The sequence below is a fragment of the Rhinolophus ferrumequinum genome, chromosome 16 (genome assembly GCF_004115265.2).
Source record: "Rhinolophus ferrumequinum isolate MPI-CBG mRhiFer1 chromosome 16, mRhiFer1_v1.p, whole genome shotgun sequence".
Classification (NCBI taxonomy): Eukaryota; Metazoa; Chordata; class Mammalia; order Chiroptera; family Rhinolophidae; genus Rhinolophus; species Rhinolophus ferrumequinum.
The window spans coordinates 24,244,287-24,271,823 of NC_046299.1; the positions used below are offsets into that span (position 1 = coordinate 24,244,287).

General features: G+C 41.7%; 1 protein-coding gene across 2 annotated transcripts in view; it reads left to right on the top strand.

The window, feature by feature from the left end:
* The first annotated feature begins 377 nt into the window (after nt 1-377).
* The window catches only part of PKD2L1 (polycystin 2 like 1, transient receptor potential cation channel), a 33,868-nt gene continuing 6,708 nt past the window's right edge, over nt 378-27,537 (top strand). Inside the window, exons 1-6 of one of the 2 annotated variants that reach the window (XM_033130743.1) lie at nt 378-396; nt 2,545-2,737; nt 5,311-5,590; nt 6,106-6,219; nt 25,761-25,888; nt 26,332-26,585. In XM_033130743.1, coding sequence (XP_032986634.1) covers nt 5,356-5,590; nt 6,106-6,219; nt 25,761-25,888; nt 26,332-26,585 — 731 coding nt within the window. In that variant the 5' untranslated portion in view covers nt 378-396; nt 2,545-2,737; nt 5,311-5,355. Of the gene's footprint in view, nt 397-2,544; nt 2,738-3,652; nt 4,121-5,310; nt 5,591-6,105; nt 6,220-25,760; nt 25,889-26,331; nt 26,586-27,537 lie in introns of those variants that run through there. The other variant, XM_033130742.1, reaches the window with a different exon arrangement.

Here is a 27,537-nt window from a genome sequence, read left to right on the forward strand (position 1 = left end):
ATTATAGAGCCAACAGAATAAAAGAAAGTAAAGCTCTAGGTTCTGAATTCCTGTTCAGGAAATTTAAAAAAATTTTTGAAGTATGATTGATCTTTATTGGGATTGACATGCAAAAAGCTGTACATATTTAATGTGCACAGTTGATGAGTTTGGAAATAAGTATACATCTATAAAACCGTCATCTTAGGAAATTTTAAATTTCCTAAGTTTCAATTTTCAGTTTCACCAGCTACTCTAGCTCTCTTATTCATTTCTGTCCCTTTTTCAGGTGTTAAGGAGATAACCCATTTCAGGAATGAATATGTGATTGGATTCCATGTCTTCAGAAAAATCTAATGCAAGAATTCAAGCTTAGCTCAACTCACTTTTCAGTGACCACAAGGGATAAAGATTACTGTAAGTCTAAACATTTCTCGCAATGTCGTAACTTTTCCTTGTTTGGTCTTTTAACTCTGTCTGTTTCCTTGTGCATATTTAGCATGAAGCATTTTTGAATCTCGGCACACCCTGTTTGCTGCAGAGACAAGAAAGGGGAGGAGAGGTACAAATCAGTATTTCATTTCTCATTAGCCCCAGAAATTCAGCTCTCCTGCCGTATATCCTTAAGCACCCTGGACTTCTCCCTTGCAGAACTTTTCATGATTATAAATTATTTGTGTATTTGTTTAGTGCCTGTCTTCTTCACCAGAATGTAAGTTTCACTAGAATGTCGGTTTCTGGTGGTGTTATTTGCTGCGTCATCCCTAGACTTAAGCATGGTCCCTACCGTAGAGTTTGCATGCAGTATCTGTGGAATGAATTATGACTGGAATGAGGACTCAGGATGGAAAAATATGTATCTCCTGTAAATGGGGCCCTCGGGTTGAGACAAGGAGGTGTCTTGGGTGATTGCCCTGAGACTCTGACATTACGCTGGAAGAGTGAGCACTGGGGACTCTGCCTGGTGTTCCAATCTCCTGTCTTCACAGGCTTAGGACATTCGGTCAATCATGCCTCATGTGACATTTGGTGAGTGGCTCTGAGGGAAAGAAGAGGCTTGGATCCTCTTCCCCAAGCCTCTCTATCATATAGCTCCTTTCTCTCTCATACTAGTCTTTCTCTTCTCCTCCCCTTTCTTTCTAGCTTGGTGTTTCGAACTCACATGGAGCTCTTTCCTTCCCCACTCCACGCCTTCAGCAAGTAGCATTACTAACACCTCACATCAGCTGCAGAACCCTGCTTGCCATGGCTGGGGCTCTGTCTGGAAGTGATCACGCTGATGGATTACTTCAGGACCACATGGGCACGAAATGTCTGGACAACACTCAGCAAGGGGACATGATCATGGCCACAGACGCTAATTTCCAGACAGCTGAGGACTAACTTCCTCATTTTTGTTGATGGCATCATCTGTCTCCCACCACCTGGGTTTGATTGGTTCCATCCACTTCTACAGAAGGCATAGACAAATGGACACAGATGTTCAGGAGGGTCCTCTAGAAATGGGAGGAAAGCTGAGGGTCTCATACAAAAAGGTTTTCTTTGGGGAGATGGAAGATGCAGAATGTATTCCAGCAGGACTTGTGAAACTGGGAGGTGCTAAGAAGGAAGTAAAAGGCTAAAGTGAGTCATTTTGATGAAGTGGGTGGGTCACCTACAGCCTCTCTGTGAGGTCTGTGATGAAATAGAACTAAATGCCGTTTTCTTGGCTTCCTGAGCTGGGAGAGCTGCAACAGGACTTTATACACCCAAACCTTCCAATGGATCTGGCTCGTCCATTCTGATGTATTGAGAAGCTGGGGACTGTGGAGGCCCCTGGAGTAGTGCTGTGGTGTTTGTTATATAAACACAGGTAGGGGAGGACTCCCTTGGGCTTACCCTACTCAAGTCTGCTTGCTTGGTCCACCATGTTTGTTGCTGAAAACTTGGGCTACTCAAATTCCAGATGACTCTGGTGGTATATTGGTGAAGGTTAAGCTCTTATATGCAGGGTTCTTTCTTATAGATAAGTGATTTCCAATTCTTCCATTGAGAATCATTGCCAAAGTGAGCCACTGTTACTTATGGAGTGTGTCCTTTTATTTTTGTTTATTGGGGGTGAAAAAGGCTGAGAGTCACTATGTGGAATACAGAAGGTGGTTTGCAGCTTGCATCTCCCCATAGAATCAGGACTGTAAGTCACTCGAGGATTCCTGCCTCTAGAATATGGGAGGTGCCTTATCCCTGGGGAACTTACGTATATGGAGAACTTATAGGGAGATGGGTCACAGGTTTTCATCCTGCAGACTTTGATGTCTCTGGTCTCTTTCTCAGACCTAGTAGATCTGAATAACAATGGAAAAATCTGGCTAGGATGGGCATGGCGTGAGAATGGAGGGCCCTGGTGGAGGAAATGGGGTAATCCTCTCTCGATGTCTGTACAAGGATAGCATGTGACCCAAAAATTTATCCCAGTGAAGCAACGGGACCAATTCCCCAAGTGGGGTAAGAGGCATCATGATTAAGAGGACTTTTGGCTTTGATGGGCAATGAGGCTTGTTATGTGATAATGTGCTTTCATTCCAGGACTTTTATAATACTCTCCAGCTGAAAGGCCATCATTCCATTCCATTGGCATCAGCTGAAATGGAATGGGAGTGGACACAGAGAGTTATGGGACTCTTGTGCTTCTGGGAAATAACAAGAGTCCTGACTGAATGCATCCACTTTAGACGTGAACAGCTGTGTACGAGGGGAATGCTCAAGGATGAATGCGATGGTAAGATAACTAAGTTTGTTTCGTGCCTTAGAGTACACTGTTTGTAAAGACTGCTATACGCTACTGTTTTAATCCTAAAACAGTCCTTAGGATCAGCAGGGCAGGCCTTATTATCAACACTCTGCAGATAGGCAAACTAAGTCTCAAAAGGGACTTGGTCAGAGCCATATGGTTAGTAAATTGCTGAGCCAAGAGTTAAAGCCAGTAGTTTTGGTCTCAAGTTCAAGCCTCTTGGGTTTAGTGAACTTGTGATAAGAGGCAGCCTGAACTACTGGACACCCCTGAAAATGGTCATCCTCTTTAATAGGGTATGGCCACTCAAGAAAAGTCAAGTGCCATTTAGAAACTTGAGGGCAGAAGGAACTGCTGGACACAAAATTATCAGGCGATCCCACTTGATTGCAACATTTGCAACTTCTTGAGTAAGACTAAACATCCTAGGAATGAAAAGCACCTTTTGAGAAAATTTCTCAAGTTATATTGCATAACCTGTACTCCCAGGGTCATTACGGGTTGATCCGCACATAGGGACAGTGCTCAAGACTGAGCAGGGAAGGCAGTGTTGCCCAGGTAGGTGACTGTAAGTAGAGCAATCCAGCTCTGGCCACCAGCTCTCAAAAGTGTGCGACCTGTCTTACGAAGAATCTCCTTGAGTGCATCCAAAGCCTCCCTGAATGCAGGCCTCCCTCAGAATACAAAATGACCCCGAAGGAACCAGAGACCATCTCCAGTTCCTCTCCCTGCTTCTCTGGACAATACCACTAGCTTTCTGTTCATCACCCCTGTCCCATGTTCAGTTTTGCAAGCCAGGGGTCCTTTTGCAATTGTTTGAAAGCTTGCGGGTAAGAGACACAAGATCAGCTGATTTTACACAAAATGGTCAATCCTGGCATAGTTCCTCCTTTTCAGTCTTCCCAAAGAAAACAAGCACTTTGGAATGTGTCTCACTAGCCAATAAAATGGAGAGAGGAAAATTCCTCCATCTAGAAAGACTCACAGAGAAGGCTTCGTTCTGTCCCAGACCAAGTTAGTTCCCTCGGTAGTATCTGGGCTGGGGCCAGAGATCCATACAGCAGACTCCGTGGTAGGACAGCCACTACTTTTCCAGCCCTGTCCCAGATGTTGGGGTACACTTATTCATCAAGGAGCTGAGCCCAGCCCTGGATTGTCTGGGGTCAGGATGTCTTCATGGCGACATTCAAGACTGGTGACTTTCATCATGCTTAAGTTTTACTGAGTGTGAAAGTGGGCTTCATGCCAGTACAGCAATAGAGCAGCCCCGATGGGAAGCCAGTTGGAGAAAAGTCAGCCCCCACTCCAGCCATGAAGGAAGATCGGCCTTGTGAGGCCGGCCCTACTGTGGGCCGCAGCACATGCCTGTAGGTAAGCCAGGGCAGGTGATCAGAAGCCGCGGCTGGGCGTGGTCAGGGAGGGGCTTGGGGGCGCATGTCCGGCTTTTAATTCAGAGACCTGAGATTGGAAAGAAAGCGGATTAGTCCTGATAGCTCTCCTGTTTCCGTTCTGTGCTCACACTTAGACTTCTAGTCTCACGACTAAGCAGAGCCATAAGATAAGGTTGTCAGCTGAGCTGGGTCCAGATATATCCTCTCCCCTTACGGAGTCCCCAGGCACTCTGTCCTTGTCCCACTCTGTCCTTGTCCGTTGCTCTCTGACCCATCTGCCCAATCAGGGCTTAGCCTTTTCCCTAGGCTGAGCCCCAGCCCTTAAGGTGCACCTTTCTATCGGTATAGCTCACCCTTAAGCTATGAGATGGCAGACCTCAGAGAAAAGAATACAATATGGAATTCTGCAGACCTTCCTCCTTCCTTATCAGCGCTCAGAGACCCTGTCCCTTAAGTATTTGAAACTGGAGGTCCTCCTGCTACGATCCTTTTTCTCCTGATATGGGGTGGAGTGAGGGAGAGGAGCCCCCTTCTCCATCCTGCCAGGGGACAGCTCAAGGTGAGACATTAAAGGAGCCTCAGACGTTATTGGCTGAGCCTGGGAAGGAGGCAGCACTTCTCCGTCCACCGACCCGGGCCTTGGCCCCACCCCAATCCATGGCGGTCCTTTCAGGAGCTTTTAGTGGAAATGAGCTCAGACCCGCAATGGAGTCCGCCAGCCTCTCTCTTCTCCCAGCTCCTCCCGTTTCTCTTTCATCACCTCTTCTGTCCAGCTCCACTCAGGACCGTCCCTCCCTCAGGCCCCATCTGCAAGCAGCCCTCTTCTCCCCACCAGCATTCCCCTCTGTCACCCCTCCTTCCTTCCACCCGCAGACTCCACTTCTTCCTCATGTTCCCTTCTCTCCGCTCATCAAACCTCCGTGCCCCTCAGTTCCCTCCCACCCCTTTCTTCTTGTCCCCTAGGACTTGCAGCAAGAGGGAGAGAAAGCCCCTGACAGGACTGACAGTCATTCCCTAACTCTCTCCTCCTTATCGGCTCCCTCCCCCGGGCAGGCACAGATTCCCCTACAAAAGGCAGGAGGCAGAGGCGGTGTGAGACCAGCTGCTCTCAGACTCCCTTAGCCCTCTGCTGGCTAACCTGGGCTGGGCCTTTGCTCCCTCTTTCTCCAGGTGAAAGTGGGTACCTGACGTGCTGGGTGCCCTATCTCATTCTCCATGAATAATATAGAAAGTTCTGAGGGGCAGGAGCTGCAAAATCTGGGAAGCGGAGCCTGGGACAACCCTGCCTACAGTGGTCCTTCTACCCCCCATGGGACACTGAGGATCTGCACCATCTCCAGTGCCGTGCCCCCCAAGCCCGAACCCAAGAAGCCTGAAGATGGACCCCAGGGGAAGGCTCACGGGATCCTGGTGTCCAGCTGCTGCCTCCAGATTAGTCGAAGCATCAGAGGTAGGGTTCTCCTGGGTTCCTGGAGTCAGGAGAGGGGTCACCAAAAGCTTTTAGAGTGGGGAATGTGGTCTGAAGGATAGGTAACCTCTCCGTGTTTCTTTGGGGTTTGTGAATTGTCTGTGTCAGAGCTGCATGCCCCACAACACAAAGGCCAGTCTAGCGGTCCCAGAGGTGGAGCCTGGCACTGTCATCACTTGGAGGCCCAGAAGGGTATGCAGGAGCTAGTTTGAGGGAGGACATGGAGAGATGATCCGCGAGATTGCCCCACCTGGAACCAATGCCTCCCTTCATGCCTTCATTCTCTGTGACCCAGCGCCTTCACCCTGTCTGCCTCAGGGACTTGGCTGGAGGAGGGCAGGTTAGAGGAGCCAGATTCAGCCAAGGGATAAGGTGATGGATGGGTGAGGAAAGGGGCTGGGGTGGAAATGGGACTAAAGTCCAGGGACTGATGGGTGGGGATGACTGAGAGGAACCCTGCTGGCGGGGATCCCGGGCTTCTCTCCATGGCCCTGTAGGACTTTGGGGAACAACCCTGACTGAGGACACTGCTGAGAACCGGGAACTTTATATCAAGACCACCCTGCGGGAGCTTTTGGTGTACATCGTGTTCCTGGTGGACATCTGTCTCTGTGAGTAACATCTGTCTCTGTGTGTAGTACCATCTGTGAGAAGCATCTATGTGTACAACATCTGTGCACAGACTTCTGTGGGCAACATCTGTGGGGACGTCATCCGTCTGTGTGAGCAAGCTGTGTCCTGGCATCTCCCATCTCAATAATCAAATTCTATTTGTTCCCTTTTCAGCTTAAGGTATTTTGTTTAAAAGGAACTTGTCACTGAGTTGGGGAGAAGAAGGCAGGTTGTTAGAAAGCTGTTAATAAAAGTTGCTCTTGAGCTACAAAGGGGAACTTATTTTTGAAGTTCAAGTTCCTGACACTTACTCAGCAGCCCCTGGTTTCTGTTGGCAAGTGGAAGTTTTTACCCTGCTGTAAAGCACGGAAGATCACTCCTTTCTGTTGGGAAAAAATAGTTTGGTGGGTTTCACACAAGGATTATACTATATCTGATCCATGTCTCTTTAGAGGCAGGAAGGAAAAGATTCAGCGAGTCTGAAAGCTCAGATAGCTGATGAAAGGGTTGAAGATGCAAATGGTGGAGAGGTGATACATGCAGTTCAGGTTCTCTCACGTGAGAGATCACTGTGCCACTGGCATTGAGGGAAGCTAATCTGAAGCTCTGGCTTTAGACACAAACTGGGAAGGTTTGGTCTCTAAGTTGAGAGAAGCAAGATAGAGTAGTGAACCATGAAAGGATAGAGTCAAAGAACTGTTGCTAATAATCAAGTTGGACTCAACGGATGCTATAAGGCCTTTGGATAAGGGTACTTTATACTCAGTTCATTACTTCTTTTAAAAACTTGCACAGCAAGTGAAGTTTGGCCAGTTTTATAGAGTTGTGTGTGTTGATTAAAGCTGCAGCTTGGACCATACAACTAAAGTGCCCCTATTACTAGGTGACCGTATACACCACAGAAGGCTCTATTCTTTTTAGAATGCATGACTCTTTTGAAAGTAGAGTCTGAAGGCCTGATAACATCAGCATTGATGCAAAATTTCATCCTCTTTGTGAGTCAGCCACATTTGTATGAGCCCTCTAGGAAAGCTGAGCAGAAAGCCCTTGCTTCTGGCTGTCCTCTGTTGGGACTCACTCTACCAGGACAGCGGGGGCAGTTCTGAGTGTTTACCGTGGGCCATCAGCATGGACTGAAAGGAGTGCATGTGGGGAACAATGGTCAACCCAGCATGCATATTGTGGGGCCCATTTGTTTCCTTTCAACAAACGACTGTCAGAAATTTATTTGTTGACATATGGATTTTTTTGTCTTCACCATCTGCTGGTAAGGAGTGTTCCTCTCCTTTTTCAGCCCATGATAGCAGCTGAAATCCACAGGCAGATCCTTGCTCTATAAATGACTTGAATGTCTGTATTTCCAGATTAGCCTTTGGAGCAAGATTGGGAGGTTTCTAGCTGCCCAGAGTTATGGTGAACCATTTCTGACTCCTCTGTTTAGGGCTGGAAGGTGTGGAAGTTCTAGAAGCCTGAAAGTCCCATTCACCCATATTCTCCACTTTTTGAGATTTCAATGCACTGCTCAATGATACGTGGTCTGTGACTTCCTAAAGTCTGAGTCATAGATTCAGTCTAATAAGTACAGAATTCTTAAGTGGCCAGGAGCTTTGGAGGTCATCTAGTTCAAGGATACAGAAATCTCTTCTCTAAGATTCCTCCTGTGATGCTTTGTCAGGTGACCAACCAGCCCCATCCTGGGGAGTATCCATGGAGATTTCACTGTTTTATGGGGAACAGTTCTACTGTTGGGCAGCTCTATTTTCTTCCATCTATGGAGCCCCATCCTCTGTGCCAGATTTTGGATGGTAGGATACAGAGATGACTGATTCTTGGGCCCTTCATGGGCTCATTTACTTTTTAGAACTTTCTTTCTTCTCTTGAGCCATTTACTTCCGGGTTACTCTCTGAAGCCCTAGTGGGTTCAAGGCCTGGCACTTCCAATTATCAGTTGTGTGATCTGGGGCAAGTTTCCTAACCTCTCTTAGCCTTGGATAACCATCATAGCCACCTGACAACATTGTTTTGAAGGTTAAATAAAATGTCTGACTAATGTACTTAGTGCCGTGCCTAGCACATGATAAATAATACCTATTATTATTTATAACTCACAACAGACAGTGTCATGAACACTACCAGTGATGGAAGGTAAGGGAGAATTAACCTGATACCTTTAAACCTCTGAAAACCTCCAATTCCTATGGAGTTGGGTTCTTAGTAAAGTCCTTGAAACCCTTAAACTACTTGAAGATGTGCCATTAAGTGCCTTTGACTTTGAGAATTGAAGTCCCTGTTGCAAAATGCCAGCCCCCTCAAGAATTTTCATATGAAAGAGAGTTTGGAGGCCTTCACATTCTGATGGTTCGTTCCTACAACATTTAGTTAAAGTGTACTAATACTAGTTTCCTAGCCCTCATTCTCTCCAGGCGTCTTCCTTTCTTTAGGCAAATTTTCAGGCAACATTGAGCCTTTGACATGGTCTCAGGAGGGCTACTTTGCCGCTCTCCAAGGTCCTGATCTCACTTTGCTGACATCTCAACATCCACTCAGCCTTCCTGAACTCTTACCATCTGCATCTAGACCATGCATTCTAGCGAGGATGATATAGCCCCTAAGGGGATGGAAATAGTTTCTTTCAAAGGCAAACAAACACAAAAACCCAAAACAAAACCAACTTTAGGTATCACAATAGTTTTTGGCTCTCCAAAGGGCCACAGTAAATAAGCAAATATAGCGTGATAATATTTAATTGGGGTAGAGGTTGATGAGAAAGAAAATGTCTAAAGAAGCTTCTGGGTTGGGTTATAATGCAAAAAAAGGTGAAGAAGCACTGAACTATACCCACCTAATGTTGCTAGTAGTACGCTAAGTATGCTGACTACGCTCTTCTGCCTAAGGATAGGATAAGGATGCAAGTCTTCCATAGAGTCTGGCACAAAGCAGGGGGCTGTTGTGTTGTTCTTTCAGGATGCTGTCTTCTAAGAGCTGCAGTGACATGTGGTTGGATGTTAATCTTTACCAGGAGGCTTTTCCATGTCAGCTCCTGTGACCGGGTTCACACGCTCCAGGACCCATGTTTGATATTAGGGTAAACACTCTGGCATCATGGAAAGATATGAACACTGGAGTCAGACAAACGGGGTTCAGATATCAGCTGTGCCACTTACTGGTTTTATGACCTCAGGCACTTCCTTTTTAGTAGAATTAGGGTAATAACACTTATCTTGTGGAGATAACATGTATAAAGACTCTAAGAGAATCACTGGTAGTAATTATCTTTGTATTATCTAGTGGAATTTTGAAACACTCACTTGGTCTTCTTGACTGGTTGTAAAAAACACCTTTCAAGAAAGAAGCCAATCTGAAAAGGCTACATACTGTATGAGTCTAACTATAGGACATTCTGGAAAAGGCAGAACTGGAGATAGTGAAAGGATCAGCCATTGCCAGGGGCCAAGGGGAGAAGGGGATGAATAGGTGGAACACAGGATTCTTAGGGCGATGAAACTACTTGTGTGACACTATAATGATGGATACATGTCAGACTTTTGTCAAAACCCATAGCATGTGCAACATGAAGAGTGAACATTAAGATGTGTCAACAACTGTACCACTCTGGCACAGGGTTTTGATAGTGAAAGAGGCTGCACGTATATAGGGGAAAGAGGTATATAGGGAACTCTCTGTACCTTCCGCTCAATTTTGCTTTGAACCTACAACTGCTCTCAAAAGTAAATTCTGTTTAAAAAATATCTTCCAAGGTTTGTGGTTAGTTCCATATATAGAGATAGTGTTATTTGAGCAGCATCCACTTCTGACATTAGACCTTTAAATTAAGGCCTTTAAATTAATTCCCCAGGAGAAATCACATCGAAAGATATTCGATAAAGGTTTGTTGTTTCTGCTGTTAATAATGATGATGGTGGTTGTGATAAACTGAGGTCTTCTGGCCTCCCATTTTACAGATCAGGAAAGGTTTAGGTATAACAAATAGCTTGTCCAAGGCCACACAGCAAGTAAGTGGCAGAAGTAGGAATCCAATTCAGTGACTGTTGCCCAGACTCAAATTCTGAGGCTTTTATCTGCTAGAATTCACTACAGCCTGTCTGCATACAGATGTGTTACACATTAATTTATTAACATCCTTCAACATCTTAGCAAGGATAACTCCTTGTCCTACCCTAGTAGAAGCAGAATCTTGAGAGAATTCTACCAGCTAATTATTTTTCTTTCGTTGTGTTGCTGTATTTAAAAGATGATATAAAAACAATAAAGAACATCTTGAAATATAATTCACCCATAATTCACCACCACAGCACCAAAGATATTTTCACTTTTTCACATTACCAGTCCTTATCCACATATTTACATATTTTACCTTGTTGTATCATATTGTACACTTTCACTTATAATTATATCATAAACATTTCCTCATATTTGTAAGTAGTTTTTATATTTTCATTTTAATGATTACAGTCACACCACAATTAACTAAACCATTTATCTCATGTTATGTTATTTCAGTATTTGCCTATTATATCTATCTATCCTTGTTGCTTTTTTTCCCACTTTTGTTGAGTTATTTCCTTGGGAATTTCCATGGAGAGAGATTACTAGACCAAAAGACAGGAATATCTTCTCAGTACTTTCTATGTGTTGTTATTTTGCCTCTGTAAGCTATCCAATTTATTATGCGGCTAGTACTGTAAGATCACACCAATTTTGTCAGAACCTTACCAACACTGGATATTCGCATTTATAATATTATTAAATAGGCATGAAGTGGTACAATTTGCCTTAATTTGTCTTAATCACTAGCGAGGATGGACACATTTCTCATGTTTTATGTAATTTTTATGTATTTATTTTTGTGTAAATTGCATAAGAAAGATAAGTTTTAAGAGTGGCAACAAAGTGGTTGTGTGATGAAGTTTGGAGCATTAGACACTAAGATGGGACCAGTCACCATCTTCAGCATTCCTGGGGCTGAAAAGAACAGCCAACAAAGTTAGACATCACTTGCACAGCAATTTAGCCTGGGATGGGCCCTAGTAAACTATAGTGGTCAACCATTTATAGTGATCACATTTTTTCTCCCTTATGCTTTATTCTAGGAACTGAGTGGACCTAGACACCAGGGCTATTTGGAGTCTCACCTGGCTAAAACAGAGCTATCTTTTTAATGCAGGCAATGTGGGTGAACCATCCATCTTCTCATAATAACTGTATCAGTTGTACAATCCTTTAAGCCTTACAAAGAGCTTTTACACCTATTATCTCATTTGATGTTGACAGCAATCCTGTAAGGGATAGATATCATTATTTCTGTGCCATAGATTAGGAAGCTGTTATTATTGTCATTATGAATAGTTGAGGAATGATCAGTAAATCGTAATGGTCCCTGATGGCTGGAGTTGGTCCTCCAGCAGAGAAAGTGCTGGAGAATGATCCTGCTTCCACCCCTCCCCTGTCACCATCATGATATTTATGAAAGGGCTTCCAGCCCTTTGTCTGCTTGGCAGGATGGCTGTAGCCTTTTGTTGATGGAGGAAACATTGAAGGTCTTTGTGTGGAAACAATGGCTGTTTGTTTTAGGAGACAGTATTGTTATCTCAAAAGTGCACCTGGGACTGGCCCTGTATAGGAGCAGCTCTGAGCCAGGACAGGGCTGGGTCTGGTCACCATGGAGTTGGTGAGGAGGGCAGAGACCCTTGGCCTTTGGTGACTTGTGTCTACATGACAATTAATATCAACTGGATGCTCTTTATCCATCACTGGTTGTAAGGAAATGCCTGCCTCTGTTCACTCTGCTTTCTTTTAGTGATTTTAAGGTTTTGTCTATAGATTGGTGGAATCTTGCATTCACAGGAGAGGTTGAAGTAAGCTTGGAGATCAAGAAGAAGATGTCTTTCTTTTTTATTGAGATATAATTGACCTATAAGATTGTATTAACTTTAGGTGTCCAACATGATTTCATATATGCATATATTGAAAATGATTACAACAGTAAGTTAACATCCTTCAGCATACGTAGTTACAATTTTTTTTCTTTTCATGAGAACTTTTAAGATTTACTCTCTCAGCAACTTTCAAATATACAATACAGTGTCGTTACGTATAGTTACCATGCTGGACATCACATCCCCAGGACTTTTTTATACTATAACTGGAAGTTGGTACTTTTTGACCACCTTCAGTGTTTCACCCACCCACCCTCACCCCCTGTCTCTGGAGGTGCCAGGTCTTGGGATCAGAGAAAGAGTTTTTACCACGAACTCTGCTTTGATCAAGTACGGAAGCGCAAACTGCGCTCACTGATGAAATCTAGATAGTCTAGAGTTTTGTAGATGAGATCAGGCTGGAGCGCTGCCAGTGTATGTGGCCAGAGAAAGAACACTTATTCATAAGGCATGAATCTGAGTCCTGACTCTGCCTCTTGCCACCTGAATGACCCTGAGCAAATCAAATAACCTCTGAACTTCATGATTCATGGGAAACTGCTCGTGGGTAAGGTGAAATAATTAGGCCATATCTGACAGGCGACCGGGAGACTTTGCATGGGAAAGCTCTTGGAACATGATGAAATGTACTAGACAGGTAAGAGAATATAATAATATTGATAATCTCTTTATGCTATTGGTGGTGGCAGCAGGAAGCCTAGAGCTTTAAGTTCAGGCAGATCCTCAGGACTGGGTGGAGTTTTCCAGTCACGGAAATAAGGCATAGGGCAATGGTTCTCGAAGGTGAGCTTTAAGGGTCCCTGGAGCTTCCTGAGACCCTTTCAGGGAGTTTGTGAGGTCTTCCCTTACACAACTACATACTGTGACAGGTCATACTTTCTTCATATACTTCAACCAAAATAACACATTGCAACAGATTCAATGCTGAAGCAGATATGAAAACCCAGCTGTCTTCTATTAAGCCAGACATTAAAGAGACTTGCAAAAATGTGAAACAATGCCACTTTTCTCGCTAAATTGTTTTTCATTGTTTTAGAAAATATAGTTGATTTTTTGTTAAAATGTTATGTATGTTTACATGTATTAGATTTGTTATCATTAATATTGTTAAATCAGCGAATTAATTAATACCATTTCCCCGAAAATAAGACCTAGATGGACAACCAAGTCTAATGCGTCCTTTGCAGCAAAAATTAATATAAGACCCGGTCTTATATTACACTATAGTATATAAGACCCTTATTTTACTTATAGTAAAATAAGACTGGGTTTTATATTAAGTTTTGCTCCAAAAGACGCATTAGAGCTGATTGTCTGGCTAGGTCTTATTTTCTGGGAAACACAATATTTAAGTTTTCCCCCAGTTTTAAGTTCTATAAGGTAATTATTGATAGATACAGCACAAATAAACAAAAGCTTTTTGGAGTCCTCAGTAATTTTTAAGAGTTACAAAGGGGTCCTGAGAACAAAATGTTTGAGAACCACTGGCTTCAAGAATGAGTCTGAGCTGGCCAAATCAGATTATTGTGTAGCATGGAGGAAAAGGATAGATGAGACAATAAGAGCTTATTGTGGATTCACACAGTCATTCATTCAAATATTTATGAAGTCCTACTATGTGTCAGGCCCTAGGCCAAGTGTTTAAGGCTTTGAAGGACAGGAGACACATCCTCTGTCTTCAAGTTGCAAAGGAGGCTGACATGTAAACCAACAGTGACGAATGCTATGGTAGAATGGTGCCCTGGAACCAAGGCAAAATGTGGGGGACAAAATGGTCAGGGAGACCTGGGAGCTCTGCAGATCCCAGAGGCAGATGACCATTCAGTATAAAGAAGCCCAAAGTCATTGCCAGGGAGGCCTAAAGTCATTGCCATTAGCTTGCTTATTTATTTTACGTTATTGGCTCTTAGCCTGGAGGAGGCAGAGGTTGGAGAGGTTAGCATTCCTCAGGGCTTTGCAATAGTCAGAGTCTCGAAGGCCAAGTATGAGAGAAAAATGTAAAACAGTATTTCTCCTCATTCTATTGTAAAAGAATTCTACCCCAATCCCCCCAAACCCTGGGAATATTTTTATTAAAATTTTAACTACTGCACGGTCCTTGTTAAAAAAACAAAAGCCAAATAATCTGGAGTATGTTAAAGGTCACTGTTATTAACCACTGTTAATACTATGGTGTATATATATATATCATTTCAGCCCTTTTCTAGGCACATATAAATATACATGAATTTTAGAGAAGAGGCTTTGGTTGGTTTACACTAGAAGGCTGTATGAAGTCACATGAATTCTGTCTATGAGGTGAAATGTTTGCTGATGGTGACAAAACCAGTGTGGGAGGCTCTCCCAAGCTGTTAATGGCCAATGCATAATGTCAGTGTGGGAGGGTGTCTTGATGCACTTTGTGGGAAATAACTCATACTCCAAAATAGCTGCAAGGAACTGCCAGCAAAGGCCAGGATCAAGAACAATGTGTCTTGCTGGCTCCTTCTGTGACCAGGTCTGCCTCTCTCTTCTCACTAATCCACTTTACTTCTCACCTACATCAGCCCACCACTTTGGACTCCTTTTCTTTCCTCTCCGGTCCACTGTCTCATAACCTTTCCCTGCCCTCCTGTTCCTGACACAGCCTATGGCTTCTTGAGACTTTTTAAAGGGGTCTCTCTGCTGGGAATTCCAAGGAAACATTTTCTACTTTGGGTTCTTGAACCCCAGGGAAAGTTTGATAATGTGTTTCAAGGAGTTCATGCCCTTCAAAGTGGCAAAGACATTCTTTCTATTTAAATTATTTAAAAATCAATCAATATATTAATTACTTAAACTTGTCTTTTCTTTATATAGAACCACTTGAGAGCGTCCTGTTGTGTACTGAGTGAGCATGCCCTATAGTAAAGAAGGTGATGCATTTATCTGCAGTGACCAAAGCTGTCTTCCTACTTTCTTCCTGGCTTGTCTTCATTTTGCAGTATCTCATGAGCCAATCTTGGATGAGTCTACTCTTAATAGACCCTGTAACTCCAGAGAGAATCAGTTTTTGGCATTGGATGAACATATGGCTTGGTCATCGTCATGGTATTCATTAGTCTATAATCTTCACATAATCTTTGATGCATGTGCCTTGAGCTACAAAATTACAGGTAAAGTCCAGGGCTTCTATATAGTGAAATCACTCATTGCCAACTCTACTCTTTAGTCACCATTTTCTGATCATTTGTTAAGACATTGCATGAAATGGTGGCATCATAATTGGATATATATACATATATGTATGTATGTATACACATATGTTATATATATATAATTGGGAATATATATATAAATATATAAAACTATATATATAGTTTTACACACATATATCTATACACACATATATGTAATATATATACATATATTATATATATTATATATACACACATATATTATATATAATATATATTATATATATATAATTGGGAATATATATAAATATATAAAACTATATATTTTATATATATATAATATATTTTATATATATATATTTTATATTTTATATTTTATATATATATAAATATATATAGTTATATATATATTTATATATATATATATATATATATAGTTATATATATATATATATATATAGTTTTAGGTCTGTCTTGCCTGGTTTCCCATCTTTCCTGGGTCCACATTTTCAAGGACTCTAGCCATGGTGCTCTTTAACATCAAGGCTCCTCTTCTAATACTTCCTCAGTTTCTAGTATTAAAAATCTCTTTGGTGCAGCTTGATGTAGGCAGCAAAAAGCTTTAAACCTCGGGTCTATGCTACTCTCCATGGCCTTAGTTTTTCCAAGATGATCAGTCTCTGGTACATCTCAGGCAAAATTGTTCAAGGAAACAAATAAGAGCAAGCAGCCTTCTTCTGTAACTTTCTATGACAATAAGTGTAGAACCATCTCTGACTCATCCGCCAGAAAAACTCCCATACTAAAGCAGGTCTTTTATGTTATATTCCAGTTAGCGTCTTCAGCTTTCTTGAAACAGGGTGCCCTTTTTCTTAGAGACTAGAGTTATATGTGTCTTATATATCTCTTAGGACATTGGCTTAAGTTCATGCTATGCCTTGAGGTTTCTGAGGTTTCTGGACAACAAAAGAACTATGTTGTTTGGGGGCAGTATTTTTGTTTCTAGGTTAGCTTTGAAGAAGACTATCCATCTTCCTCAGGACTTTTGACCTACTGGTTTGAACGCTGTCTTAATAAACTCTACAAGCAGTTCTGAAACTGTAATAATTTATACACCAGCAGCTACGTTTATACTAAATTTATAAGTTTATACTAAATTTAGGCATCAATAGCTTTGCTCTCCCCTGCATCTGCACTAAAAATTGAATATAACAGAGAAGTTCCAGCAGCTAATCACAAGTGTGTCCTTATGGCCTGTTTGCTAGTCCCATCTCTAATCATATAGGGACCTGATTTCAGTATTTCATCACCTGAGATAATCTTGTTACGTTGATTCAGCATGGATAAGTATTTATAGGTCTTTTTATTGCTGCTCTCCTAAGATTGCAGAGCTACCAGAAAATTTAGGGAAATCACTGATCAAGTCTTAGGTTCATTTTCTATCTCTCAGAATGATCACCTTCAGCCTGATTGAATTCCCTTCAGAAACAATTCAAAACTCTTTGGCCTTGAATCTAATTTCCTAAGAAGAAACTGGCCACATATAGGCATAGGTTCTCTAGAACTTTATAATCTTCTGAATCTAAGTCCTAAATGGCTTGAGAATGTTCATAGACTTAGTTATCAAGGCAGCTGTGAGCGATATAGTTCTCTCAGCTGTATTCTCTGTAGATACATTAATGTGAAATGCACTGGTTTTTCCATAATCCTCCAGGGAATACACTGAGGATGTAACCCTTTTGTCCTTTCCAGGTCCCAACTTTCTTCTGCTTACTGTCCATCTTAAGAAACATGAGGTATTTGGAATCCAAATTTGAATGACCCAATAACATTAATCAGAATGTATGGATGGGATAGAGAACAAAAAAAAGAGATTGGAAGGAGGGATTGCCCACAAGGAAGAAGAACAACAAAATAATTATTTAATAGGGACTTCCTACTAAGAAAAGGAAAAAGAGTTCTGTGTGCCCAGTAAATGTTTTAACCAAGAGATCTGCAATTAGATTGTACTTGTCTTAAGACAGGCATTGTGTGCTATCGGTTTGTTGGTTTTAAATCTTTTATCACCCTCTATGCCTATTTTAATTTTCTTAGAAAAGTTCCTTTTACAAAGTATCCGTCTGACATGGATGTATTCATATGAAGTGCTGCAGTTGGGATATTGATTTAGCTGCAATAACAGCGGCTTAAATAAGATAGAATTTTATTTATCTCTTGCATAACAATTCAAGGTATAAGAAGTCCTAGTCTAACACAGGGCTCCACAAACAGGCTCCTTCTATCTTATTGCTTAACCTATGGCTTCTTCTTTTTATTTATTTATATATTTTTATATTTTTTTATATATTTATATATTTTATTTATTTATAAAAGAATTTTTTTCAGTTACAGTTGACATTCAATATTATTTTATATTAGTTTCAGGTGTACAGCATAGTTGTTAGACATTTTTATATAATGTGATCCCCTCTATTAGTCTAGTACCTACCTGGCACTATATATACATGGTCGTTGCAATATTACTGACTATATTCTCTGTGCTGTACTTTACATTCCTGAGACTATTTTTTAACTACCAATTTGTATTTCTTAATCCTTTCACCTTTTTCACTCATCTCCCCAACCTCCCTTCCCTCTGCAACCATTAGTTTGTTCTCTGTATTTATATATCTGTTTCTGTTTTGTTTCTACCTCAACATATGGCTTCTATCTCATGATCCAGTTCCTGCTCTTATGTCTGTACTCCAGCTAGCAGGAAGTAAGAAAGTAGAAAGGGAAAGCATGTGCCTTCCTTTTAAGGACATGAGCCAAAAGTTGAAAGTGGAAGCATATCACTCCATTCCTATTCCATTGGCCAGAATTTACTCAAGTGGTCACCCTACCTAGCTGCAAAGGAGGCTGGGTAATGTGATTTTTAGTTGGGTAGACATGTGCCCATAGGTAATTACATTATTGTCATGCAGGGACTCATGTGGGGTCTCAGCTCCCGCTCCCCACATAAGAACGCAGGACATGGTGAGGCCAAAAAGGAACACCCACGGAGCTATAGTTAGGGGAGTCACACCACTATATTGTCGCTGGTGGCTGGGTTGGAGACACAGGAAGCAGGAGCCACACTATGTGCAACCTGCCTTCCACTTCTCTCTGGCATCCAACATCACTTGCTAGCTGCAATCCACCTTGCTAGCTGCAATCCGCCGTGCTAACTGCAATCCGCTCTTGCTAGCTCAACCACCATCTTCTTGCTAGCCCCCATTTTTCTGCTAGCGTAGCCACAGCAGTTATATTAGTGGCCAGTGGCTCACTGGTTACAGCTGACGGCCAACTAGCCACAGCTGATGGCCATCCAGTCACAGTTGATGGACATTTACTACCTGAGCCAGCACCTTTCCACGTGAGGCCGAGAGCCTGGAAACTGCACTCCTGGCTCTGTCCCCACTATTATTGTGTAAAAAGAGGAGGAAAGGTATTGGGGAATGACTAATAGTCTATGCCAGATAGGGGGATCAGAAATCTTGTCCATAGTTTGGAATGGGAGCAGCAACAATTAATGGAACCCAGAGAAATCAAGGCACTTATAACCTCGGTCATACAAAATCATCAGGAACATTGATGAGACCTGATTCTTTTCCACCAGGAGTGGGTTTTAAGTGTTTAGCTAAGCTATTGTGGAACTATTGTCAGAGGCTGCTGGGGAATCATAAGAAGGGATAGTTTCAGGGCATTGTATTTTATTTCACTAGAAAGTATAATCACCTTCTAGAGATATCCATAAAATGTCCCTTCTTCCCCAAATTATTTATATGACAAAAGCCAAACTGGATCATGTGCTAAGAAATAGGTAAAGATGTTTCAGAGAGCTTCTCTGCAAGGCAGCTGGTAAGAAAAGCTCAGGAAGAGGCCATCAGAGGAGCTACAGGGCAAATTTATAGAATTGGTAAAGCCCAGGAAACTTCCAACTCCTCAACAGTTGGAGGATTGGTGGGACAGTGGAAGTTCTATCCACATAATGACTGTCAGGGTGGGGACTGGGGGTTGAAGGGACCCCCAAGTTTCCAGAGAAGCATCCTCAGTGCTTTTCCTCAGAGCTGTCCAGCTTAGGAAGGAGCAATTGACTTTTGAGAGGCAAAAAGTTGAAGGCAGAGTTTCCAACAGAGGAATAGTGCAGACACATAAAGGAATTATACACTTGCTGGCAGAAGCACCTCAGCTCTTTAAGGTTCTTTGTCAATTAGTTGAGAGAAGGGATCTCATTCCTGTCCAAAGAGAGTACTGTTAGAAAAGAATAGCTGTGTTTATTAAATAATAATTAAGAATAGGGAAGGGGCTCAAGTGGCATATGATGGCCTATAAGGCAATCACCTGGGAAAGGAGAAGCATAAAGCAACTGCTGACTTCTTATTGCTTTGACCTGGGAAGTTCTTCCAGTAGTTCAAAAGAGAGGACAAGAATATTCAATCTCTACTGTAAACATTGGAATGGATAAAATCAAGTTATTATCCAAGCTCATGATGATGATGACTAATAATAATTATTACAGTCATACTTCTTTAATAACAATATGTTTATGCCCCACCTATGTCTAAAAGGGATCTGAGCCAATTTACATTTTAAAGCACAGATACAATAAAATGTAGCCCATTAGAACTATAATCAAAAGACTTAGGAAGTGAAGTGGGAAAAGATAGAGGAGGATGATAACTTATGCCAGAAAACTTAAGATAAACAAAAGTATTGCAAATGGTAACAAAGCCTGAGGTTCCTGACAGTCAAAGCAAAGAATAAAACACGGATTGCATAGTTCTTATTGAGTAAGAAAAAGCATACCAGGGTGACAAAAAAAAAGAAAGAAAGGAAAGAAAAAAAAGAAAAAGGATACCCGTTAGTAAGGAGATGCTAACTCTGGGAAAAATTAGCTTTGTTGGATTTTATATAAGAGACACAGAAAATCATAATGATAAAAGCAGTGTTAAAAATTAAAACTACTTTTCTTTTGATTATTTCTTATATCTGCCTCCCTTAAAATCCATATTAAATACTCATAAGGAGAATTTTTAGGAGTAAGGATATGTGTGTGTGTGTGTGTGTGTATGTGCACATGTGCACATATGCACATGTGCACATATACACATGCAAATGTTTATAAACATATATATACACACACATATATAATAGCTGCAATATGTGTGTGTGTGTGTGTGTGTATGTGTGTTTATACACATTTTCATTATATTCCAGAGACCTGCTGTACCCACAAATAAAGCTTGGTGGGCCTTTAGGAACTAATTAATGGTAGGTATGTTCCTATAACATCATCATCAGTTGGCTTGGTCAGCAAGCCCCCTTTAATATAGGGTAATAATGTATTTTAATTAATGTGGACTTGGAACAGATATGCTAAAGTCACCCACTGCCCTCTAGAGATTCAGACAGTAGCAGAAGCTTTTCTAGCTCCATTTTCCTCGGAAATAATGCAATCTTTTTGAAAATGTCATGGTGTCCATATAACTAAGGGCCATGTTACAATGAAGTAAAACCCAGTGAAACAGGCTTACACTATAATGGGATTTATTGTCTAGGTAATGAGAGTCAAAGTAGGTTAGGGTTCTGGGTGGATCAATCCACTGGCTTAATGACATCGTCAAAGACCCGTCTGTTTCTGTCGCTCAGTTCTGCCAGCTGCACAATCACTTTCATCCTAAGGCTAATTCCCTTGGGCTTTCTCACTCGTATCTAGTATGAGATAAAAGGTCCTAAAAGTTCCAGAAATCTCTCTTCGTGACTCCTTGGTTTGAAATGGGTTACATGCTCTTCCCTCAACCTGTAATGGTGCCAAAGGAGGGGCATTTGTGGGTTAGCTGAGGTTTAAACTTCCTGTTGAGTCCTTGAGCCAGGGTTGGATTCAGCTTCTAGCAACTTATATGTGAGATGATCCATACAGGTGTGATACCTGAAATAAAGACATGGTATTAACCAAGAGAGGATCTTAGGGAGGCAATCACAAAGTCCAGTACAGTATCCAGCACCTGGAAATTTCAGCCTGTAACTTGGAAACAAATAGGTAGAAAGATTTTTTTATTAATGATTTTGTGGTTTTATATCTATTATTATTAGATATGGAGTTAATTGAACTCCATGGAAATGAAGAGAAATAAAATCTACCTATTATACTCCTCATTATTTAAAAAGTTAATTTTTCTTTCAAGTTTTTACATTCTTGGCATTTAAAAAAGTATTTCATTGTAATGATAGGGTGGAAACACTTTTGCACTTTTTTTTTCCAATTAAAGTTTATTGGGGTGACAATTGTTAGTAAAGTTACATAGATTTCAGGTGTACACACAATGTGATTTATAGATGATGTAATACAGACCTGTACACTTTTGCACTTTTTTATTACCATTTCAGTGGCTGTCTCATAGTCCATTAAGCGTCTCCCAATGATATCATAATTTACTTAACCATTTCGATTATTTGCAATTCTTTGATATTATAAATAATCCAGGTCACATTTTTGTGCATGTTATTCTTTTTCCATTGTTGGGACTCATCTATGTCAGAATATGATTCTCAAAACAGATTTTTGTACAATTATCCATTTAAACCAGAATGAAGAAATTTGAAGCTTCTTTTAAGGTGGTAATCTTTTGAGGCTACCAAGTACTTTTGCAATTCACCTCCTGACTCAGATATTAAATTCTTCAAATAGAGTTTTCTCATAAGGACATCTTATAAACTTGCATAATCCTAACTATTTGGATTGATTTTGGAAGGAGAGTGAGAGACCCTAAACAGAAGGATTTTGAGTGTTAGTGAGATATATTAATTTAGTGTAGAGCGGTGGCCAAATTCATGGTCTTTGGAGTAAGGCAGACTTGAGCTTGAACCCAAGTTCTACTTGCTGGCTATCTGATCTTTGGACAAGTTATTTAATAACATTTTGGATCTCATAAAATGCAAATGGTAGTTCCTACTTTATGAGGCTTTTTTCAGGATAATGGGTGACAAAGTAGGCAAAGCCCAGTGAATAATGTGTCAGTAAATGGTGGTTATTGTTATTATTATTCAGCAACTGTGAATTTGATCTAAGGCCAAGGTCAAAAGGCATGATGTAGTATGTCTAAAAGAACTTAATTTCTGTCCAAGAGAAAAGAAAAATCAGAAACTCTGTATTGGATGGTGAAACCATCACCTTGTCTATAAATCCCCTTCATAGCAATCTCATGCAGTTATTGTCCAGTGTCTGAAAATTTCCTGGAATGAGGCCCTCACTACAGAAAAAAGGTAGCATGTAATGTACTGATATACTGACATTTGATATACTGACTCAAATTCTGACTCCTAGCTCCCACCCATTCTATGCTCTAGTGTCATTTTTTTGCAATACACAGAACTTCCACTTCACTGGATCTTCAAGGAAGGAACCAGAACGCCACCCACTGCCCATTGCAGGACCCCCTCCATGTGACCCTCAGTCCTTTGCTGACATTCTCAGAGGTGAAATGGATATTTGTGAAGTGCTCCATTTCATAATTGAGAGCACTAGTAGTTAGGAAGTCCTGCATTTTGAGGAGCCTAATTTTTCCTCCTGTAACTTCTACCCCTTAGATATAGTTCTGTCCTTGGAAACAGAACAAAATTAATTTACTATGGAGGCAGACAGATTTGCTTTTGAATGCTGACTCCATTAGTTATTTACCTTGGACAAGTTACTTTAGTTCTCTGAGACTGGAAAATGGGGATAATAAGAACATCTAATACATAGGGTTGTTGTAAGATTAAGTGAAGTAGGCATATAGAACACTTAGCATAGGGCATATAATAGGTGTTCTAAGTCAGTGGGCATTTGACCAGGTGAAACCATTTTTCTCAGAATACATAGTCTTTACTGTCTTGGATACTACCGGGTTTCCCCGAAAATAAGACCGGGTCTTATATTAAGTTTTGCTTCAAAAGATGCATTAGGGCTTATGTTCAGGGGATGTCATCTTGAAAAATCATGCCAGGGCTTATTTTCCGATTAGGTCTTATTTTCAAGGAAACACTAATCAGAGATGTTATGCCTCCATAAAGAGTTGGCAGCCAGTTCAGAGGAATGTTCATTCTGAGCAGTAACTTAGAATTGGAGAATTAGAGAAGAGAAAAAGATGCAGCAATGAGTACCACCTAGTGGCCATCCAGGAGATGTAAGCATTTTATCAGCCCATCTCACGAAGAAAGGTTCAGCTCACTGACCATCAGTTCTAACTGTGTGATGGGCAAGATCTTAGCAGACAGATGTTTGATTTCCAGCCCATTTTTCAGATGCAGAAAAGTTGAGTCTGAGTACTCCAGATATTAAGGTCAGATAATCACAGATTTGAGTTAGAGAAAAGTAAAGTCGTTTCTTGGACTTAATAGAGTGGAATGGGGGAATGGGAAATAATACTACTTCCTTCTTTGTTAATTTTCCCCCTGGAAAAGTATGATGTTGCCTGTGTGTAATCTGGGACCATATTAGCCCCTCTTCCCTCCACGAGTATGGGTGAGCTCCAGTCCACCCAAGCCATTCCTTTTCCAGATGGGGTGGTGGGAGAAAATATGGCCCAAGATTTGAAAAGGAACATTCTTAAAGGGAGTTGATCATAAGACGCTGAGAAACCCTACTTAAACTTTTTTGATGTAAATACAGACTTGCAGAAAAGTTGCAAGAGTAATACAAGGAATTCTTATAAACATTCATCCAGATTTCCCAAATATAAACATTTTACCATCCTTGCTTTTCCTTTATTATTCTCCCTCTTTCTCTCTCCTTTTCTCTCCCTCACTCCCTCTCTAACTTTCCCTCTTTCTTTCTTTCTACACACACAGACACACACACACGGACACACACACACACACACACAGACACACACTGTTTGAGAGTAAATTGCAGACATAATGCCCCATTACTCCTAAATACTTTAATGTGTATTTTCTAAAAACAAGGACATTCTCTTATCAAAGTCAGAAAGTTATCATTGTTCCAGTACTTTATCTAATGAACAGAGCTTATTATAATTTCACTCATTACTTCACTAATAGCTTTTATAGTAAAAGAAAAATATTATGGTCCAGGATATAATCCCAATTAAAAATACATATTGCATTTAGTTTTCATGTTTCTGTAATCTCTTTCAATCTAGAACAATTCTTTAGTGTTTCTTTGTCTTTAATGATTTAGATAAAATGTTGAATAATAAAATAAGTCATATTAACAAAGTATAAACTATAAGAAAAAACAAGAATCCATGCATTTATACTGACATATACAAGTGAATAAATAAATGAGAAAGAAGCGAAAGCTTTTCCTGAAGAGAGTGCCAACTAATAAATGCAGAAGGGATGAGAGAATGAGAAAATCACAACTTGACAACCACAATAGTAATAATCAGGCAAAAGTCATCAATGGATGCTAAAACTAGTAGGTGAAAGATTGATGAGTAACAGGATATTTACATAGTCTCAAAGTATTTCCCCACAAAATATGTATTAATTACAAAGAGGAAAATAATAATTTTACATTGAAGAAAGCTGGAAGACACCACCTTAACAGGGATCAAAGGTAATATTAGATCATATACGCCTTTGGTATTCCTTGCCAAAATGCATAACCTGAATTTAAGCACGAGGAAACATCAGATAAATCTACGTTGAGGGACAATCTGTAAAGTAAATGGCTCATACTCTTCAAATTCTGCCTTTTAACCAGAAAATGCTGACAGCTCTACTTTAGACTGGGGGTTAGGGTACTTGAGGGCGATCCAGTTCTTCAGGGCAAGGGCCAGGTCTTTTTGATGTGGGGATGCTTCTCTCAGGAGACAGCTGTGCCCATCAGGAGGTACCCGGGGCCAGAGTTAGCATGCCGACCTCCTCCTCCCACGGCTGCAGAGTTAGTGACTCCAGGGTCCAGGAGACCACATCTCCATTGTAAGGTGTTTGGCCAAGTCCCTGGAGTCCTCTAGAATTTGGAGGCACTTTCCCAGGGGCACAAATATAAGACAAATACAAGGAAGCACTACCTGATGCACAAGGTGGAAATTTCTTGATGCTGGGGAGTGAGAAGTAGGAAGTTAAGCTGGTTCCGGAAAGTGAATTTTCAGAATGACAATGTCAAGACACAATTACTGAGTGGTATTCAGTCTTTCTAAGGTGAGTGTGGGAGGGAAGAGGTGGGGTGATCTTGTAGCAACAACAAATCTTCCTTCAAGTAGTCCCTGGTTTCCCCAATGCCACCATCAGCCTCCCCAGCCAATTCTACAGGGTGGGTTTGATGAGCTATCTAGGTAGCAAGTCTGGCCCCACAGCCATGGGATTTCCTGGGGTGTTTTTTTGTTTGTTTGTTTATTTTTTCTGGAGCATGGAGATGGGAACAGTGAGCAGGACACTGCCTCTTGGGTTGGTTTTTAGTGACCTATGGAATGACAAGCTCCAGTGCCTATTACTACACCAAAGTGATGTCTGAGCTCTTCTTACATACCCCGTCAGACACCGGAGTCTCCTTCCAGGCCATCAGCAGCATGGTGGACTTCTGGGATGTGAGTATGACATCACTTCTATCCCCCCCCTTCTCAATGACCTGAAGGCTGAGGCCACAGGCCAGGGTTCAGGGATATCAGACAGTGGATCGGGCCATATGCAGAGACCAGGCCATTCCACGAACAGGATGAGTCAAAGGGTCAGGCAAGAATTAATGGGTCAGGTGAGAGGTAAGGTGGAGGTAGGTGAGAGATCCGGGAGTCAAGCCAGTAGTTAAGACTAGTATTGGGAGTCAGAGGTAAGGCTGAACTTCTAAATGCACTTTAAATAAAGAGGAAGCCCACATCAGGTCAAGATCTGGTCAAGGTTCATGTATTAGCTGAGGAGTCCAACAGAAACAGACTGGAGATAAGCTGTGGTGTCAGGGAGTGAGGGCAAAAGTCATTCTGAGGGTAGGGATCGGCATGAGGCTGAGTTAGGCCCAACCCAGCTTGTGGTCTAGTTTGCCCAGGGCCCATTACTGGACAGTTTGTATTGGACCAAATGGTACAACAACCAGAGCCTGGGCCGTGGCTCCCACTCCTTCATCTACTATGAGAACCTGCTTCTGGGGGTTCCGAGGCTGCGGCAGCTGAGGGTCCGCAATGACTCCTGTGTGGTGCACGAGGACTTCCGCGAGGACATTTTGAGCTGCTATGACATCTACTCTCCGGACAAGGAAGAGCAGCTCCCCTTTGGGCCCCTCAATGGCACTGCGTGAGTGAGTCCCCCCGCCAATGTCACAGGGCTTGCCCCTCTGAACCTGACACCATCCCACCAAGGTTTAGGAACCACTTCCACTGAGCCTTAAGGGGAGAGGTAGAGGTAGCGCCTTGGGGGTTCTCAGGGGAAATGGGGTGGGGGCATCTCTCTGAGTCCCAACTGTGATTGTTGGGAGACCTGGGTCTGGATTACTCAGGAACAAAGAAGGTGCATTAGCAGATAGAGCCATAGCCTCTGGACTTGTTTACATACAGGTCATGGCCACCTTTGCCCTACTCTGGAGGCACTTCTGCCAGAGAAAGCATCCTTTCTTGCCCAGAAGTCCCTTGGGGACATGGAGAATGGATGAAGCATTGACACTGCCACATGAGTCATGGTTGGAAGAGTCTGACCTTTGGAATTGAATGTGGATGAGGAATTAGGGAAGAAATGGGGGGAAGGATAGATAGGACTGAAAAGAAGGGGGAGGAAATAAGGTTCCAGGGGGGGAAAATTTGTGGACAGAATAAAGAATCATGGGGTGCACAACCATAGGAGCAGAAAGGGGTTTTACTAGATTGTATGGGACAGGCGTTCCCCTTACTGGAACTACCCAGGCTGGGGTCGAAAGTGGGGCTTGGGTTTGGCATTCATAGTCTTGGGTGACATCGTGAAAAATTAGGAGATTTATATTTGAGAGCGCTGAATCCTAACCACTAAACCACCAGGGAGGTGAAAGGAATTTTACATTTGAGTTTCAGTTCTGCCACTAAGTAGCCAAATAACCTCAGACATCTCTGAGTCTCAGTTTCCTCACTTGCAAAATGTAGATAATGTTTACCCTCAATTCTCAAACAGTTGTTAGTATCGGACAAGATAATATCTGTGAAATACACATATGCATGATATGCATATATAATCTACGTGAAACTGTAAAGCCCAGGCAATCATTAAGTATTGCCATTGC